Source organism: Poecilia mexicana, unplaced genomic scaffold (assembly GCF_051168715.1).
Source record: "Poecilia mexicana isolate PSO_F unplaced genomic scaffold, ASM5116871v1 scaffold_13, whole genome shotgun sequence".
NCBI classification, from domain to species: Eukaryota; Metazoa; Chordata; class Actinopteri; order Cyprinodontiformes; family Poeciliidae; genus Poecilia; species Poecilia mexicana.
This window is the reverse complement of record NW_028263382.1, coordinates 27485970-27506822: the sequence shown is the minus strand read 5'-3', so window position 1 is coordinate 27506822 and position 20853 is coordinate 27485970. Positions and strand designations below refer to the sequence as shown.

At 41.0% G+C, this 20853-nt stretch overlaps 1 protein-coding gene across 2 annotated transcripts in view; it reads right to left on the bottom strand.

Annotated features, from left to right (window-relative positions):
• Positions 1-20853, bottom strand: part of cux1a (cut-like homeobox 1a) — an 89349-nt gene that overhangs the window by 50072 nt on the left and 18424 nt on the right. For both annotated transcript variants that reach the window (XM_088011976.1, XM_088011975.1), the window contains exons 2-3: positions 15481-15591; positions 5819-5866 (exon numbers count right to left, since the gene is read on the bottom strand). In XM_088011976.1, coding sequence (XP_087868102.1) covers positions 5819-5866; positions 15481-15591 — 159 coding nt within the window. The remainder of the gene's footprint in view (positions 1-5818; positions 5867-15480; positions 15592-20853) is intronic.

Here is a 20853-nt window from a genome sequence, read left to right as displayed (position 1 = left end):
CTTTTCGTTTGCCGTGCGCGAGTGCGCGTTTGCGTCGCTCTGTCCTCGAGTGAGTGTGCCTAAGTCCGTTTGTTAGCCTGTGTGTGTGGGTGTGTGTGCGTGTAAAACGGTGTGTGTTCGTCTCCCCCTCCAGCACGCTGACATCATTAAACAGCTGGCTCAGTCTTTCCAGCCACAGCAGGGGCAGATTATTCAGTCAGCTCTTAGCAGCAATACAGTGTGGATCCATTACTGATGTAGCCATTAACACAAGAGAGCACGGCATGCATTCCATCACCAATAATATCGAAATGGACGGCATTAGGACAGATCCATAAGAAACTACTACAAAAAAAAAATCAAGCTGTGGAACTTCTGGAGGGTTTTCAGCGCGGCAGCAGGAAGCGGCGAGGCTCTGCTACAGACGGTGCCACGCGTCCATATGAGAATCAGACGCGGTAGTCGAGAACGCATCTGAAATCTTGTCTAAATTGAGGGAAACAGATGCCAAATAAAGACATTCAGATGGTGCTACTGTACTGGGCAGAGCTACAGCTGACTACGCTGGCTGCCGCGCTCAGACTAAACAGCCCATGTGTTTCTCTTCCAGCTCCTCCAGCACGTTCACGAACTGAAAAGGAATGGAGACAAAAGCCTGCGCAAGTCCAAATATAAAGTCTTCACATTCCCAGCCAAACCAGTAGTGTAGTTGATGGGTGGTTTAAGGGGTTCTTGCCACTGTAAACAGAACAGGCTACATGTAACACTGCCTCGGCTCCTATGGGAACCTAATAAATCTCCTCACATGGCTTTGATTCATCTGTAGTTTTTTAGCCACAAAACATCTGGCCCCGAGTAGGCTGGTGCCAGCACCCCTCCTTCTTCCCTCCCAAAGTCTTTTTATTTCTGGCTTTCTCTCAGTCTATCTCTTGTCACTTCCATGTTCTCCGACTCATCCCCCCCCCTTCCTTTTCTCCCTCAATGATTTTCGGCGTCAGTCTCACATGTTTCTCTGTCACAGAACTTTCTACTCTCTCACACGGAAGCAAAAACAACTCTTAGAAGCGGGCCGGTTACCGGTATCGAGGTACATGGAGGTAAATTTAAATGGGCTAAAATTTTCCGTTGTATCGTTCCAGCAGTACACAGTGGTTTTAATGAGCCGCCAGAGAGAATTCTGGGGCGACAGGAGTTTTAAAGAGCCCAGAGCAAGTCAGCGATTGCTGCACACTGCTGGTCAGCTGGTGGAAAAATGGCTTCCGTACAGGAAAGGCAAACTAAACGATTTGGAAATCTTTCCATTCGTGAAAAACTTGCACGGTCATCATAGCGTGGAACAAAAGGAGCGCCAGCCGTCACTCCTACCAACAAAGCACTGTTTTTTACGACCGTACGCTGTAAGCTAGGAGCTGCATGTCTGTTTAATCAGCGATTTGCAGGCTTTATTCAAGCAAACAGCCCAATTAATTAACCAGCAGAACAGGATCACTGATGAATTTAGTGGGTATTGATCCCAGGGTTTATCCAAGTTTAACCAACTCAAATTTAAGATTTTTTAAAGACCTTTTTAAAGACCATTGTGAATCAAATTTAAGACCTATATTACGACAGACAAAAGAAATGCAAGGGACCAAAACTGTAAAATTTCTGTAGTTATTTTGTGGCTTTTGGTAGCAGCTTTGTGCTTCTCACATGGCATATGCTAGCTAGCTATATGCTAGCTGCTAATGGCTTACTGGCTAGCTAGCTAGCAAGTTTTAACAACTCCTTTCCGGTAGCCTTAACCACCTTGAGTCCAAGAATGCAGTGAGTGAAACTTTTACCTGACAGAAAAGTCCCACCAGAAAAAAAATGTCCGTAAGAGTTCTTTCATGACTAAATTTAAGTCTTGAGATTAACGCATTTAAGGCCAACTTAAATTTTTTTAAAGCATTTTAAGATGTTTGAGACCTTAGTTTTATATGAATTTAAGACTTAATGATGCAGACGTCACAGATCCTACAGTTTTAATCTAGTCAACATTAAAATACAGTAAAAGTCATAGATGTTGTACACATTATTTTAGCAGGAGCCTGAACATTTTTTTTTTTTTTTATGTTTTGAACGTTCTGGCCAGACATTGTTTAAAACCATTTCAGCTTATTGTTCAATTGTATATCTGTGTCCATTAAAATTACCAAGACATAAGTTGCAAACACAGCTAAGGTTTCCGAAATATTTGAAACTCCACTTAAATTAACTTATTTTCCATGAATCAACTATATATAGAGTTAGACAAATGCTGCATTATCTGCTACGACTGCCAAGAACAGTCATCTGGTAGAGAGAATGATGATGCGATCAGAGGAACTGATTAGGTCACATGAACAACATTTTGAGCCAAGAACACGAACAAGATCAAATCAAAGACCTCCACTCTGATTATGCAATTTACTTTGCCTGCTGCGTTGGCCCTTTACAACTTGTTGAACCTATATGAGCAGATTGCTTCATATAAAAATTTGGGCCAAAATCAACATCCAATATTAATATTACTGCAATGACCAATGCCCAATATTTAGGATATTGGGGCGACGGGGGTGTGAATTCATCCTATAATCGGTGGGTTGACAAATTCCAACTCCACTCTGTCTGTCTTAATTGTGTCCTTGAGCAAGACGCTTCACGTGCTTCGCCTGCTTATGGTGGTCAGAGGGTTTGGAGGCGCCGATGCATGGCAGCCTCGCTTTTGTCAAATTGTCTCAAAACAACTGTGGCTACAATGTAGCTTACCACCATTGGTGTGTGAATAAATGTGGCATAAAACATTTTGTCGTCCTCTAGACTTGATAAAGCCCTATACAAGTACAGGCCATTTGCAATATCTATATTTCCCTGACACTATGAAAAAAATAAATACATTTTAAAAAGCCACACCGCTAACCTTAACACTCCTTCCAAACCACAAATGGAACAAGATAGAAATAAATATTGACTATTAATACCAGCCTAGTTTTAATTATCAGACCAATGCATTAAAAAATGACTAACATGTTATTGCCGTTCTATCGACCATCTCCAATTTCTGCCATCCACCTTCAATTCTTACTCCCTTTGACAAAACCCAAAAATCTACAATGCAAAAACAATATTTTTTACAGCGCCGCACTTTTTAAAAAACTTTATTTGCAGGAATCCTCCATTTAAAAAAGAAAAGGCCCCTCTAAACATGTACTTTACAGTGAAAGATCGTGTGTGGTTTACATTTTTTTTTTTTTTTGCGTAGACACCATGAAACTCTCATAACTGCCTAAACTCCAATGATAAATCCCGTTCCCACAACATGCCGCATCATGCCCTGTACCCTTCTCGAATGCTGTGTGACCGTGTGTGATTGAAGATACTCAGCCACTAATGGAAGATTACTGATGTTAAGACCGCTTACACAACAATGTTGAACTTGTGTGCATGTGTTTGTAATAACATGCGATCAGAGATTCTGAGAACCATCAACACTGTCGATAATAAAGACGGCACAAAAAAAAAAAAAAAAAAAAAAAAAGAGAAAAAGACGGGCTGATGGCAGTGAAGGAAACCAGCTGCATGACTGTACAATGACTGGGCCAAGGTCAGTGGTACAGCAGCTTTATATAGCGCAACATGGGAGGCAGGAAATAGACGTTTAATGTAGGACACACCCTACAGTTAAAAGCAGGTTAACTGCAGGACCAGAGCCATTAGAAGACCACCCAGGATTTGCAAATACAGCCCTGCTGTTCCAAACTGCGGCTCGCTCAACCAATCCCGATGACATCTGCTGTTACACGCTCCCCTGCCCCCATCCCACACAGACACACACAGACAGACAGACCCAAACCAAGCACAACAAACCAAGTGACACAAATGATACCTCGCCAGTATTGGTGGGTTACCAATGAGAAGTGCTTACAATGGCAGAAGGTATCCCTGACAAATCCACACACAAACACATACATAGATACGTCAGCAGCTTGTGGCACCATCACTCAGCACCGCCTTGCTCCCCTATCTAACCCGTAGTGTGTGAAGGGCATTGGGCTGACCTGTGTGTGTGTGTGTGTGTGTGTGTGTGTGTGTGTGTGTGTGTGTGTGTGTGTGTGCGTGCGTGTGTGTGCGTGTGTGTCCGAGTGTTTGTGCGTGTGTGCGAGTGTGGCCCCAGTGGAGTCTGATAAGGGGAGGCTATGGGAAGCAGAGACTGAAGCGTTGGATAATGGAAAAGCTTATCTGATCGATGGACCAACAAGGAACACTAAGCATGCAATACACACACAGCACACACACACAGAACCCGTTTACCAAACGAGGGCCTGGTGGAAACCGTACTGTTATTGGTAATAATTATGACCCGAGGGCATCCACCTTTCAATGACAAAGATTAAAAGTGTCGGACCCTCAGAGTTCCTTGCGCTAAAACTTTTTATTGCTCTGTCAAAGCTCCACAGTCACTTAGTAATGATTAAAGTTTGTTGGAGCGGGGTGGGGGGAGGGAGGGCGAGAGCTTTGGGATGGGTTACCGAGAGACTCCAAGACGACCCCCCACACCCCTTCTGTTTTTCGGTGCCGTCTTGTTTCTGATCAAAGGGTTTGAGGGCTAAGCAAACAAAGACGGGTCTAAAATTACACACTCCGAAAACGACTCGAGTTGTGGCACGCAAGCGCACAGAATAGTCGCCTGATTGATGGGGTGCTCCGAGACTGGCGCTGGTGTACAGTATTATCTCAATAATCATAAGATAATGTCTCTCAGTTCCGCGGCCACCCACTGCGCGTCTCGGCGTGTCCTGGTGTGCACGCCATCGAGGTGTGTCAACATAAAGATGGTGGAAACAGCTGACAAAGCCCCAATTATACTGCTGGCTGTTTCTATTCTCTAAATAGATTGTGGATCATCAGCAGAACGCGGTGGAACCGCGATAAATTACTGTATTTTTACACAACCGCCGGCTGTGTTTGTTGTTTTAACACAAGAATATGGAAACTAACCCAGTGTTAAACTGTAATATTCCATGGCCAGTAGTAAAACAGACCTTGTCACTATCTATTCAGATGATTTTTGCTCGACTGCATGGGTGTATGTGTGTGTGTGTGTCCTCGTGTGTGTGCGTCAGCGTGCACCCACCCACTCCGACCCTGAATAAAGCCCCAGTCTTAACCAGCCGTCTCCACTCCTACCCTCGGACTTTCACATAAGGGAGTGAACTGGAAATGCGTGGCTGCCAGAAAGGAGGAGTCAAGACGGAATCAAGATGGAATCAGGCCAAAATGATGGAGGACGGCAATATTAAGAGCATAATGCAGCACATGCACAGTTTAGTCAACTTTTATTGATCCTCGTGAATTCACCATTAAACTGAATGTAACCAAATGTGGCATGACGAGGGGAGGAGAAGGCTAGTTTATAGTTCACCAAAAGACCACTGAATTATACAGAGGAACAAAGTGTGAGGAAATAGCAGTCACTGAGTTGTGACTGGATAGAGCTAGGGATTTTGTGGTGACTTTTTTTTTGCAGGATGCAATTTAAACACACCCTCGGGCTACAGAACTTCATGAATAGGACAGAAAATCAAGAGCAGAGGAGAGCAAAGCCAAGGAGGAGAGGAAAAGGGGGAAATGAGATAGTGCCGAGGGAGAGAGAGAGAGAGAGAAAACAGTTGGTGAAGAGAAGAAGTGACAATGTAGGAAAGACGAGAGAAGAAGAGGAAGAAAAGGGCACTGAAGAATGTCAAACATGGTTTGTCAACAGCGGTTTTTAAGTACTGTAAATGGAACAGTGGTGGTTACTTTAAATTTCTAAACATACTTTAAAAACAAAACTCACCTCTCCTTGGAAGCTCTTCAGCAGAGGGGCAACCTGTTTCCGTAAATCCTAGAAAATAAAATGCAGAGGGATTAGCGAACAATGAAAATCTGCTAACATTTTAGCATTAAAACGAGACATTTCCCGACTGGTGATCTGGCGATTTTCAGCTAAATCAGCTCTGATTGGAAACTAAACAAATATAAAATCTGATCTTTTGCCAGTCAGTGAACACACCACACATTACCGCTACCAGCTTGCACCGACGACCCTGTGTGGAAGTGGTTACTGAGGGAAGCATTTAAAGTTTACTGCGTCTTCAAAAGGGAAGAATATCAAAAGGTGAAAGACGCTGCAAAGAGGAAACCAGCTTTATCTTACAAAGACACGTCAACTGCTTTCTTCACATATCTACAGTGGGTTGGATATCAACAGATAACAGGAAGCTAAAGACGTTACAGCAAAACTGTTATACTTGATTATTTTCAGAGTCTAACTGGGACCGTCATGGGACATGCTGTAACAGGACAGGTTGGCAAACCTTTGGAAATAACACAGGTAGTTAGGTCTACTTAATGAGGAATGCACTCAAACTACTGTGTTTATGCCAACCATACTAATCTCATTAATATTAGAGGCTACAGAGTTTGAAATGTTGGCTCTTTTTTTTTTCCATAATCGTTTGTGAAAATGAGTGAAAATGTGTTCAAAATCAGAACTGCGTAACGACAATTGTTTCTTCACGCACACAGTGTGACATCACCCTGGTCACATTATAAATAAGGATCAAGCACTTAATGTTCTCTACAGCTACATTAAAACATTTTTCTGTTAAATTTAATATGTTCAGACAGAATATTTTTCAATGGATCTTGTAGGGAAAAAACATCTGGCGAGATATTTCAAAATGTTCATATCTGCAAAGAGATAAATAGTGATTTTAGACAGGTTTTAGTTGGGTTTTATTTATTGATACTTCTGCAGGATTTCTCTGTATTCATGGATTCACGTAGTGGCTGAGGGAGACAGCGCTGTAACTTTGAGCCGTTTATGAAAAAGTCAGTTTATTTTCCAATTTCTCTTGAGAATGGAAAACAATAACATCTCATTTAAAAAAATAAAATCGGTTCCCACAGAATCTCTAATTGGTGTCTCTGTTAGTAAGATATCTGTAAATTTAAAAAGGAGGCTGGGATGTACTGAAGAAGCACAAACCAAATCCAACAGAACGCTGAAATACATCAAATCCTAGATTCAAAGAGGCAGCCATTCTTCTTGCAGCCAATAAATCCACTGTAGTGTGTGAGTGATGAACAGAGTGGGGGGAAAAGGCCCAGTTTTATACCCTGAGGTGCTTCACCGGACTGTGTTTCTCATAAGAACAGGTGCAGCACCACCTGGGCCACCCAGAGGCACCGCTAGTGCGTGTGATTCAGTGGCAAAAGGAGCCATGGAGCAGGCCTACAGTTAATGCAAATTGTTTTAGTGGCACACCAGGGTTTTTTTTCCCCCTCCCCATTTCTCTTAGAACAAACCAAATGCATTTCATCCTTCAGGTCCGGTATGGTATGACTTTCCAGTACGAATCAGCAGTTTCAGATTAGATAGCCAGTCTTGTATGTATCAGGGGAACATGCAAATCACCATGCTGTTAGCCAAGCCTGCATCCTGACAGACTGAACTGGAGCGTGCGGTAAAAAGCTCAGCAGAATAGGACATTATGTGCAGAAACATTTGATTTGCACAGTGTACGGATGCAAACACAAACACAAAACCGGCTAATGAAGACGTTAAGTAGGGCAACAGCAGCTGTTTGAAGAGGACAATCTGCACCTTTTCTAAAACCTGCAGCCAAAACGCCAAGTGGGAAGTGTGGGGTAGCAGGCATCCCGAGCTGACCTGTGACCGGCGTCTGGGGCTGGACTAATCTCGAGTCGGTCCAGACAGGCCGTTTGTCTGGGGCTTAGGACAGGTCAGGAGTCTGTGACCCCGCTTCATTGTTGCCTCATTAGGGGTCGGATCGGCCGTTTGTCTGGGCCAATTCAAATATTCCCCAGTCGTGGGTAATGACCTGCACCCTCTAACCCCGCCTGTCCAGCCCAGGGTTGCCCCACGCCCAAAACCACCAGCATAAGTGGCTGTTACAAAATTTGCATCAGATTGTGATTATGCCCCCCCTCCACACCCCATTTCGGCATGCATTTGAGATTACCTATACATGCTGCGGTTTGGATGACAACGGTTTACCCGTTTAATTTAGCTTCAAAATATTAGTACACTTAAGTCAATCTTTTATTTTAAAACTCCACTAAGAGGCATAAAATTATTTTTAGATCAATATCTATAGTTAGGAGGTAGGAGGTTGTCATCTCTTCCAGGAAAGTCTATTAGCCCTGCAATAATTGCTTACAGCATGAAAATCCCAATCTTCAGATTCTATTTAGCAAGTGCTCACATGACGGAGTTGGAAGTTAGGCTTTTCTGTAGCAAATTACAGGATTCCTAGAAATGTTAAAGTTTCTACTCTTTCCCAGACACAAATGTTCATGTTTTTCAACTAGTCTGTGTAAGAGATTGGACAAAAAAAAAAAAAAAAAAAACTTTTTGGGGCATTGGGGGGGGACGTTAAATCTTTCTGTCCAGGTTCGTTGTGTGTTTCCTGTCTAATGCTAATTCAAATAAAGCATTTAAAAAGTACTTTTTGGGTTAAAAATTAAGGCTTCCTAAATCTTGAGTATGAGAAAAGCCTCCATAGTCCAAAATGGTCAATGGATTGAATTTATGTAACACTTTTCACTTTCAAGTCACACCGATCACTCGTGGTGCTTTACACTAGAGCCACATTTACCCAGACGCACCCACAAATGTGCACACATTCATAAGCCGATTAGGGCTGTGACGATTCATGAATGATTCAAGGACCTTGATTTTTAAAATTCCTCTAAGCAAATTATTTGCCTCAAGGCTTCATTAAATTATGTCTTACCATTTAGTGTGCCGTGTTAAAGCCGGATGATTATTTGTGTAGCGCAACACTCTCACTTCCGCCAATGAGCCGTTGACGAATGCTAAGGGCTATTAGCAGCTATGGAGGGAGACGGCGAAGGACAGAAATGTGTCCCTCGCCGTCGCTAATAAAGAGACAAAGTGTCAAAGGTGTGTTTATGTGGGATTATTTCATACTAAATAGAAAAGATGACACAGCTCGGTGAATGTACTGCAAAACGGAATTGTTTTTCTACGATAGCAAGTCCTGGATGCTCCGTCCTCAAACAAATCAACAGGAAACATCCACTACATGAAACGAGCTCCCTCATGGTTGCCGAGTGGTGACTTTTTTTTTGCTCACTTTGCAAAACACTAGCTTTAATCTGTGATGGTACAGAATCTGACATGCTACGCATGTCAAGAAGATACATTCTGACTAACATTACATCTACATGCTGATAAAGAAGAGTAGTGACAGGAAAATATTGATTAGAAATAAAAAGTATTTTCATTTATTATTTAAAAAGGAACTGAATGATTGTTTTACAAGCATTTTGTCTTTCACATACTTCTCTTGCTAGCTTAAGTAGCTACTGTAGAACAGGACAATTTATAATACTCAATTACTTAATTAGTTGTCAGAATAATTGACAGATCACTCAATTACTAAAATAACTGTTTATAACAGCCCAGTAGGCAATTTTGGGTGAAGTGCCTTGCCCGGTGGCACATCGACATGTGGCAAGAGGAACGTGAAATCAAACCCAGAACGTTCAAGCTACAGAGCGACTGTCCCATATCATCCAGCTCCGGTTTGATCAGTCTCATTTGAGATTTTGAGATACTTCGCTGCTTCACAAGACGGATCAGAAATAGTCATTGTACCAGAGAGATCTTGTGCCACAAGATCCAATTTCACTCCCCCCTCCCCCGCCCTCGACCTAAATGAGATTGGACCCCCAGGACAAGCGTATACAGGTAAGGAGGGTGTAGAGGAAAGGTTCCTGTTCTCAATTCCTGTGCATGTTGTAGACGTTCCCCTGGTTCAACACACGTGAATCAAATGATGGGGTTATAACCAAACCTCTGCAAAACTTCATGACAAATTAAGCCAATAACTCTGCTAAGAACTCAGCTGCAGACAAATCTGAAACATTTAGAAGTTGGCTGCCCCTGGTGCAGAGGAAAGAAAAGTTGTGAAATTGGCGTATGTGACGTTTTGTCTGCGACTCAAAAACCGAATCATTCAACTACTTTGACAAAAGTCAAACTAATGTTTTGGCAAATGAAATATAAAGGATGTGATAAAGAAATGTACATCAATGTAAAATGGATTTTATTTATTTTTTGTAATTATAACAGACATAAATGGAAGGAAATAAATGAAATATGTTTTCTCATTTCCTTACTTGGACCTATCAATCAGCCAGACACAGTTTTTGCTTTCCCAGCTCTAATCACAAATACTAAATTTGAACTTATTATACGCACAATTAAGAACTCCCACCAATTTCAGACTATAAACAACTCAACAGCATGAACTCCGATAAACTTCTTGAACTTAGTAAAAATGTATGCTTCGATACACAGATGGAGAATTCCTTCATCGAATACATGCAGCACACTTTATTCAAATATGCACCTCAAAATAAAGACAGAAAAATATTTGTTTTTTTTACGATTCAACATTCATCTTTCAAACTTGTGCTTTTGTAATTTTCAACTTTATGGGAGGACCCAGATGGGGGAAAAATAAATAAATAAACGCATTCACCTAACCCAGCATACAGCAGCCATGTACGAGCTGCTGGACAGTAAAGCTCTGAACCCCTCCGGTCCACTCTGGAGCCCCGCTTCCCCAGCCCCCACCACTTCTAAAGATTTATGACCAAATAACATAACAATGCACACAGACACCATGGTCAATCTGCGAGTGTGTGTGTGTGTATTTTGGAAGGGGAGTGAGGGGCCCAGGCAGCAGGAGATGGATGGCTGGTGTGTAAGCTGCCGGCAGACAGCAGACAGGCCAGCCTGAGGAATCCTCCAGGGAGTATGGAACTCCCATTCCCTGTCTGTCTGCCCTGCAGCTAAACACAAACGTGTGTGCGTGTGTGTGTGTGTGTGCGTGTCTCCATGCAAGTGTGTGTGTTCTTTTACTACCACTGCCTCTGGCCAGCAATCTTTGGGGCATTTTCCAATCATCCCCATCTTCTCCCTTTTTTCCAAAAAAAAAAAAAAAAAAAAAAAAAACCACTAGCAGCACAGCCTCAACTGAAAGGAAATTAAAAAACCAGATAAATAATTCAGTCAAATTAGGAAGCACAGTGAGATGTAGTCTTTAGGAGGGGGGGCGAAAAAAATCTGTGTGTCAGTTCTAATGAATTATAAAAACTTTGTTTTCACGCTGCATTTCTTTGCACTACTTTCCAAACGCTAGAAACGCCGCTGTGTGAGCGCGCACATGCACGTGTGTGTGTGTGTGTGCGCGTGTGTGTTATTATGCAGACCATGAGTGCAGTTCACACCGAGTACAGCTCGGCAGACCAGACACAGTCAACGTGGGCCGGTCTCCTGGTTGCTGAATAATGGATCAGAGACGGACTCCCGCTCCGCTTAATGCAGTCTTGATCTGATGTGACTGTGATCTCCGTTGACTGGTGTGGACCACAGAGAGCTGACAGCCCCCTCTATGGGCTGGTCAACCACACACAGAGCCATGCAGATGGGGGGGAAAAAAAAGACTTCACAAAAACAAAGATTTTTAATCAAGCGCAGGCCATCACATGTTATAAACCAGCCTGTTTTGGTAGGCGGCTCCGACGCTTCGGTACTTGCAGAGTTTTAGTGCCGATTCCTATTGAGCCCGTTAGAGCTCTGTAATGAATCCAGTCGCTCGTCTGGCCTGGCTCGGATTCCTCCTCCACATACCAGGGAGATGCCAGGGGCCACACAGACGCCAGAGGAGTCTTCCTAAATCACAGCCTTGTTACACTGATGAATGTGTGAGTTCTGTTCTGTGATCGAGGCTATCAGCCTATGTGCTCCTTTGTGTGCTCTGCAGGGCTGCAGCTAACGATCGGTTCAGTAATCAATTAATCGATTGATCTGACGATTAATTGGATTAAAAAAGGTACATTCTACAGATTTTTGATCTAATCACAAACCGTTTTAATGCAATTCTTTAAAAAAATTGGGGATGCACAATATCGTTATGGTATCGTATCGGCCAATATTAGCTGTAAAACTTAATGTCGAACTTCGGTCATTCCATCAAAATAACTCACCGATATAAATGTCATTTTTATACGACAATGATGCCTGCAGCACAGCACAACGTCAAATTTGTACTGTTTACTGTTGTCATTGTCTAGAGAGAAATATAAATCAAGTTAAAAGTCATTTATTTCATCATTTCAGCCTCATTTTTAGCATTTGCATTTTGTAGCAGGCTAAACTGACAAAATATAATACAGTATTTTAATTTCACAGTAGAGAAAGCCATATAGTTTCACTAGGTAGGTGTAGTTAAAAAAATATTTGTATTGGTATCGGTTATCGGAAAAATTTGTTTTAGTACATCGGCATATTGGATATTGACCAAAAATCCAATATCGTGCATCTCTAAAGAAAATGAACATTTTCTTCCCTTTGCATCATTTTAGTAAATCTGAACTGGGTTAAATGTAAAATGTACACATTTTGCTTAATTGCTGCTCAGAATGGTTGTGGGGTTTTTTTTTGTTTTTTTTTTTTAAATCAAATGGCCATTTTTTTGAGTCTTTATTCTCCAGCTAACGATTGATCAATTACTAAATTAGCTGATTATTTCAATAGCCGATTAATTAAGTTTATTTGTTTCCGCCTTACTGCCTCCTGGGTGCTGCTGGTTATTTCAGAGGTGAACGTGGAGTGCAGCTACAGTTCCTCTCCACCAGGACAGGCTACATGCTGGAGTCAATCGTCACAATCCTCATCCTGTGGTAACTTTAATAGGCCTGCTGTCAACTCCGCCGAGAGCTGACGATTTTCTATCCACTGTCTACACCATTCATCCATTATTCATGCCACCATCAATAATTCACCATGGTGACATTACCAATAATAACACAACAATACTTTGTTTTCACTGCGAGGTTTAAAATGTGTTGCCTTGGTAACAGAGATGAAACAAATATTCCCAGGAGGAGCGATGGGAACATAGGAACAGGACAGAATTCCCTCCTGATCCCACTTAGTAGTGTTGTCACACTCTTTTTCTCCCTTACCCCTCCTGCTTCTCTTGTCTTTCTTTCTCTTTCTCTCTCTCTCTTACACACACACACACACACACTCTCTCAGGGACCACACTTTCTGCTCACATAAAAAACTAGGTCAGATAATACAAACTCCTGAGGGGGTTTCTGTTTTGTCTCTTTAGGATTTCAGGGAAACTAATGGAGGGACTATTTTTGGGAGACGAGCCCGCATCTCTCTGCTCCGACTTCTCCTCCCCCTTTGCTTTTTTCAGTAAATAATCACAGCGGCGTTTATGAACAAAGCAGATGCTGAGACACACTCGGGCAAACTCTCAAGGTGCGTTTCCACCATGCGGCCCGGAACAGGGTTTTTTTTCCCCACCCCAGAACGTCCCGTTTCACCCAGGCTTGTTTCTTGTGTGGGGTCCAAGAAAGCGGGCTGTTAATGTAAATTGCATCTGTCGATGCTGAAAGGGGGTCGCTCCTATTTCGGGAGTGTGGATCAACGTCTTGTTCGGCCTCGGTGTGTGGAAGACACACAGGCTCCCGTTGTGGAAATAATAACGTAAACGTCAGGAAGAAAACGTCAACCAGTGATTCTGTCAAATGGATTAAACTTTACAACTTCTTGTAAAGTCATTCCAAATCTCTTGGAAAAAGGTGCAACTAAGAAGCAAAACAATATTGCCAGTAAAGATTTATGTAAAACTCTCGCTTTTTGGGCAAAGATTTTTTAAAAAGCGAGCTATAATTAGCATTTTAAGCCAAAGTTTTATAGCTATAAATCATCATTTCACTGTGGTTACGTTCTAAAACGCGTATAAAGTCATTTTACAGTTTACGTCTCTACAACCGGCTCTGATAAGATGGTTTACTCTGCTTCCACAGATGTTTCCGAATACTTCCACAAAGGACAGCTCATTTTATCAATGTGTCTGAATGTAGACAAGGAAGCGTCGCAGTTAATAACCAGGTTTGAGTCTAGTGAAAGCAAACAAAAAGTACTAAACACTTGCTGTGTAAACAAAAATTAACAGGTAATGTGAACTCTGGGGGATTTTAAACTGGGTAACGACCGAAACAAAACGCCAGAAAGTATTCACCACGCGAAGGCTTGTTATAACCGCGGGACTCTTTCCAGTAACCAGGGTAGTTTGATGGCGCCATTATAGCCCGCCATTGTTTTCAATGAAGTTACCAGAGTAAATGGAGGAAAGTAGTGTATTTTCATAAACCACAAACTTTTAGAGGGAGCTTTGTGGATATAGAGTGCTAAGCTTTTCAATATTCATTTTATTTCTAGAGCATTATTATACAGTCGTGTCACTTTACAGCTCATATTTTGTGTTAATTTTAACTGTCATATTTTCAGGGGGAAAAAGAAAGAAAGAAAGTTACTCTTTCAGTCGAAACTAAATTTTAGGGCTTTGTTTCTTCTCACTTTCAGAGCGAGAAATCTGGGAGCCTAGTTCGGCGAAATCGCTTTCAAATGTTAGTTACACCTTTCTGTAAATTTTCAAGTGAAATTGCATGCGTCATAAAGCGCAATCGTTTCATTCTCCATAATTGCATTGCTGAAAAACGACTCCATTTACCAACGTCACTCTCCAACACTGCTGTGGCAGAACGCACTCAACGTCTGAGCAATAAATCAATTAATCACACGATAAACTAAAATGAACTTGATAATTATAAATGTCCCAACTAGCAGCTTTACCTGTCTTACCTGTCCGAGCCTAATGATTAATATATTTCTTGAAGGGCAATTTTGTTTAGAGAGACTTCATAATCGATTATATCTACGGCTTCGGTTGCGTTTGGTTTATATTTCAGTTTTATTTATGGATGTTGGTTGTTTTGTTTTTTTTATTTGGGGATATTTAAAGTGTATTCTAGGTCTAGAGTGTTCTCCAGAAATTAAAGTTTATTGATCTGAGAGGGGGCAAACTTGTAATGATAATGCAATATACGTTACATGAAAATAGTGTAAAAAAAACAACAACATTGAGTAGCACAATCATTTATGGGGTAATTTATCATCCAGCAAATTTTGTAATCGTGACAGTCCGTAATCAATAGGAATGACCCGGTTTTTGACCTCTCAGACAATGTAAATTAAAAAGTTTCAGGAGAATGAGTTGCCAGTGAGAAAATGTTCTTACTTTGGGAAATGCTTTGCGCCCATCTACAATGAAACTCCCCGAGTGATTCTGGGAATATCCAAAAGGCGCTACCTCCCCAACGCGTCAGTTTTCTGAAGTATACTTTTTCCCCAGATTTGTTCCAACATATTTTCCTTAATCCCACATTTCTGTATCAGAAGGGTTTTCTTACTAGTTGATGTAATATTCCAATCTCAGACGTCATATATGACTTACTTGTCTCAACAAACCTTTCAACAATATACAAATTTATCAAGTATGGCTGCATAAAAGATTAGCGTGGGTTCAGCCGTCTCACCTCTGGCGTCGTCTTCTTGAACTCGCGGCTCAGGTCGATGAGTTTCTTTCTTGACTGCTCGCTCTCATCCTGTCTGTTGGCAAGCTGTGTGGCGGTGGCATCTAGTTCTTTCTGTAACCCAAAAACACAAATTTGTATTTATTGCTCTAGTTTGTTTTTTTTTGTTTTTTTTTTTTGCGCATAGCACCATCAGTGTTAAAACAAAATCATTAAAGCAGACACCGCAAACGTACACAAGACACTTAAACAGCAGCACGATCTTCTAACAAGCCGAGGACCACCCAGAGGACAGCACCGCAACACCTTTCTCCACCCAAAAATAATAAAAAAATAACAAAACAAAACAAAACTCTGCTACAGGATCTGCTCTTCCTGGCTGTAACATCTTAGTCATTCACCCTGCCGGTTCATAAAATACAATTATGTCGGCCGTGTAAACCTGTGTAGCAAATGGCAGCAAATTCAAGGCAGTTCACAGCGATTATTAACTGTGAGCCCCAGACGACTCCTCCGCTCTGAGTAACATAACAACGGCAACAATTATCTAAAACAGCGTTGTCAAGGCTGATCTCAGCCCCGCCTTTAACCACATTTATTTTGCATTGTTATTAATAGCCATTCACGGGCCTTGTTCCAGACGATGGGTACAATTCTGACATTAACAACACGTTCAAGACTTGTACCGATTGTATCTCTCTTTGCTGACTGTGTGGCAATTGCCGGATTATGTTGCTGTTGGATTCCTGCCCTCTCTCTCTCTTTTTTTTTCTTCTTTTTTTTCTCTCCCCCTGCAGCCTCTCCACAGATCATCCACTCACTCATTCAACCAGCAGTTCCTCAGTTTAGTCTCCTCAGTTTCCTGCACCGTGCGCCTCGCTCCTCAGTCCCCCTTCCTCCTCCCACACTTCCCACCACCACCACAAAACTCTTCCATCCACCCCCTGTGAGGACGCCCACCCCTGAGAGTGATTAAATGGTGCTGAAGGGCCGTTATGCTAACTAACGCACTAATCATTTAATACACACATTACCACAGGGGCCCTTGTGGCCCAGTCCGCTGACAAGGTCCCAAAACACACTCATGCATATATATCCCACCACGCCCCATCGAAAACACACAATACAATCCTCTAAAGAAATGGCGTGATCAAGTACTAATTAGTAGATTTGCCTTCATCAGCATTAAGTTTAATTCCCTGGCCAGCCGCTATTTCTGTTTTATTCACAAACCGGGATAAGGAAGAAGAAGAAGAAAAAAAAAAAAAAAAAAAAAAAAAAAAAGCATATATTCTTTGACAGACCGCTGATATAGCCTTGGTACAAAAAAAAAAAAAAAAAACTTGCTTACACGCCATCTTGCTCTTGCTGCCCATGGTGCAGTTGATGTAGCAGGCTGTCTGCCTGTGGCCATGGAGCAGCTGCGCTATGTGTAAGTGAACTCGAGCGTACGCAGGAGCTTGTGCAAAGCATGGCGGAAGGAGGAGCCTAACACGTTTTTTTTTTTTTTTTTTTTTTTTTATCACTTAAAATTAATTGTCAGAAACTGGGTTTCTGACAATTAATCCACTATATGGATGGGGATCTGATAAAAAAAAAAAAAAAAAGATTCTGGAAAATATTGATTTGCTTATTATACTAGCTCATATTGAGCTTTTGTGCTATTTCTCTGTCCATTTGCCTCTAAAAATAGAGGGCAAACTAAAGAATCATTCTAAAGTAAAATTGAATGAAAGTATAAACAATAATGTTAGCTTTTAGCATTAGCACAGCTAGCATGCGGCAGTCCTCATCAGTAGCTCCCAACAACGCTTTTGTCAGATCAAGAGAATCTTATGTTTCTCTGGATGTTCTCGACATGTTCAGTTTAAAACCTGCAGCAAAATAAGGCAACAATTTGGGCAAATATAGTTATAATTGTGACTTGAACTCTATCGAGTATGTCTGAATAACTCATTTTTCCAGTATCGACTACGTCAAGATTTTATTTTGATAACCACAATGTCTAAATAATTAGTACTAGTAGTTTGAACCAGATCTGAATTTAAATGGAATAATCATCCATCATTCACCAAAATGTGGCCTAGAAATAGAGATGTAGTGAGTACAGAAGTGTCAAATCCTGGCTAGAACATAATTCTGATCTCATTGCTGAGTCTGAATTTTTTATTCTAGAAAAAAGAAAGTGTACTGCAGATTTTTTGATAAAGGTAATTGATTTGAATGCAGTAAAAAAAATGAACAAAAAAAGAAGGAAATAAAAGATAATCCTCAACATATTTATCTAAGCTCGATTCCCCAACTTTTGTGGGGGGTTTTTCTTTATCAAATTTGTGCATTAAAGTAAAAGATACACTTTGATGTGTTTATAGAGCAAAAATGGTGGGAAGTCTTAATTTTGATTAATTTAATGAGCAGAAGAAAAAGAAAGATATAGAAAATATAGGGGAATTTACAATCATTTCTGATTTATTGGTGCATCTATATTGTAAAGTTCCCCTGAAACCCACAAAGAATGGAGGTTGATGAGACATTTATACAGTAGACAAACCTAGAACTTGGCCAGTTTTTTAATGCAAGTGTAAACAATGTCAAATATTTCCCCATTTACTAAATTCATTTATACCAAGAGCTCACATCATACCCACTTTGCAGAAGTACTGATGCATTTCTGCAAAACCTAATAAAGGTTAGAGATAAATGCTCTTGTGCATAAATCGGGATATTCTTGTGACTCTTTCACTTCCTGTTGGACTGGCATATGCTGAAGATTTTTACCCATTTATGCTTCGCAGTCCTTGGAATAAAAATAATCGCAATGAGAATTTTGCCGGTTAACCCTCAAATGCAGAACTGTGCATCGGCCGCGGAACGGATGATCGATGCATCTAAAAATAAGCCTGGTCCAAAAGTAGAGCTCTGCTTCAGAAGGTCATGTGCCAATCCCCAACGCCCTCAATTCACTTTAATCCCGCCTCAATGCCCGGCGCATATCCCAACACCAGATCCCCATTTCCAAAGGAATTCTCAGCGTTAAGCTAAACACATCACATCACAAAGGGATTGGGTCGGTGCCAGGTGTTAGTTAAAACTATTTTTTTTAAGTTAACAAAAAATGTAACCCTTAGACTCAATCAGGTTTTGACTATGCAGCAAACTATAACGCCCACATCAGCGGGCCACGGTAGACTTTACACTTGCTTTGTCAATGAAGCGTGACTTCCGAAAGTTCACAATCCCTCTTGCCAGATATTATTCTTGCACATTAAACCACATATTTAAAAATTCTTAACAATTTTATGCACCTGAGGCTAACTGGTGAAAGAGTAGGCTTTGGTGTTTTCTCTGCCTAATGCAGTTTTTGCATTACATGCACCGAGGGAGAAAAAAAAAAAAAAAAAAGACAACATCCGCCTAAAAGCCCTGACCGCTGTGATGCAAACAATGTTTTTAATAAGGAAAAACAGACGCACACTTTCTGGAATTAGTTTTTTAGTGTCTCCATGTGTACCCAACAAAGTGAGCTTTTACAAGAACCATGTCAGAGGCTAATTTTCTTTATTCTCTGTTTGTGTAACAAAGTTCAGCTGGAGACAAACGTCAATCTTTCTTACGTTGCTTAAAACAGATATTGATATTGGAACACTGGCATATAAAACACACCGTTTTCCTGAAAGGTTATATTTTTACATTTTAGCAATTTCTCTCCGCGGAAGGGTTTAGGTTTTCAAGACGTACGTGTTAATTTCTAACCTCTTACATCCAACCGTTCTAATACTTTTTCAGCTTGGACTCGGTGGCCAGCCGTTCCAGCTGACTGATCCTTCCTCGCACCCACTTTGGAGCTGATATTACTGCTGAGGCTAAATATAGCAGATAGCTTAATTAACAGATGGCTAAACAGAAAGATGAGGACCTTTCATTTTTATAAACAGTGAACACGGACAGGCCAAAACGAATTTGTAACAGCCGGCAAAGAGGTCAACAGGACAAACTTGGTTTTCAGAATAACAAAGATCAGTTTTAGAGGAGGGGAGCGCCTCCAGACCCATTGATCTGTAATTAGGTCAAGCTTAAGTCATATGAGGCGTGTTAAACAAGTTGTTTTCTTATTTTCTGCCTTTATTCAAATCGAGTCCGCAAACGCACTTCTCTAACTTGTACCAGACAGAACTGTTAATGTCAAACAAAATGCTTCAAAGTCATCTGGAATGCCACCAAGATTTTTTTTTTCACCAATTTGATATCAATAATTAAACTTTTCATGTCAAGCAGTCAAACTACTAACCCAAAAAAAAAAAAAAATTAAGGAGTTTGGAAGGATGGATGGAAAAAGCTTTCAGGAAAAAGAAGCCTCGGGTAGATGAGAGTGAAACTTCAATAATTACCGAGACAGGCCGTTTGTAATACCTGAAAGTCAGGTGTCTGCCAAATAAAGTTTTGAAAATGTACAGTTTCAAAAGCTGCTGAGACGTCTCTCTGTACTGTTCCTATGATTTTAAATCCTTTCAATAAGATGCTAAAGAAAGCTGATGATGTAATTTGACAAGACGTGATGTTTATTACTCGCTTCACAATTAGTTACTGTATTACGTGTTTATGGTGTAAAGCACTTTGAACCGCCTTGTTTCTGAAATGGGCTATACAAATAAACCTGATGTTTTCTCCAGCTGCGTGGAGAACAAATAAACAAGCAATACCTCTCTACACCTTCTGCTGCACACTGCTGGGAATCTGGCTGAAAATAAGACTCTCTTTACTGTTTGAAAAAGTGTTCCCTAAAAGACACCTACATTTATGGTGTGTAAACTAAAGTGCACTAGACTCAAAAGTGCATCCTCAACAGTCCGGCAGGGTTCTGGAAATCAAGTGTCCAGGGGTTGAAGGGCTCCACATTTGTCCTGTTCTAGCTTTTTATATTTTCTGGAATTTTACAAGTCAACCCATCAATCTTTTTTAAAAAGGTATCACTGGTTGTTTAAAATAAAAGGTCCAGTTGGCAAAACTACAAGCGTCAAACTCGCACCAGAACAGACCGCCTGGCTAATTAACCAGCTATAACCATCTTCTTGTGAACAGAAAGGAATACTTTCTACACCACGTCTTCTACTACTTTTATATTGTTGTTTTAAAGCTTTGTTTTATTACCACAAGAATGTGGTATTTTTTCAGTCGAGGCACGATCTACCATGTTCGGGGATTCTGTGTGTTAAACGATCCTCTGGTTATTTAGTCGTTAAAGTCTTTAAAATCTGAAAACAATAAAACTTTACTAGGATTTTTATTTAAAAAAAAAAAAAACTATTCAAATGAGCTCCAGCACTATTTATAAATGGAGCAAAGCTCGGTAAAGTCTGCACCGACTAGTTCAGCGGA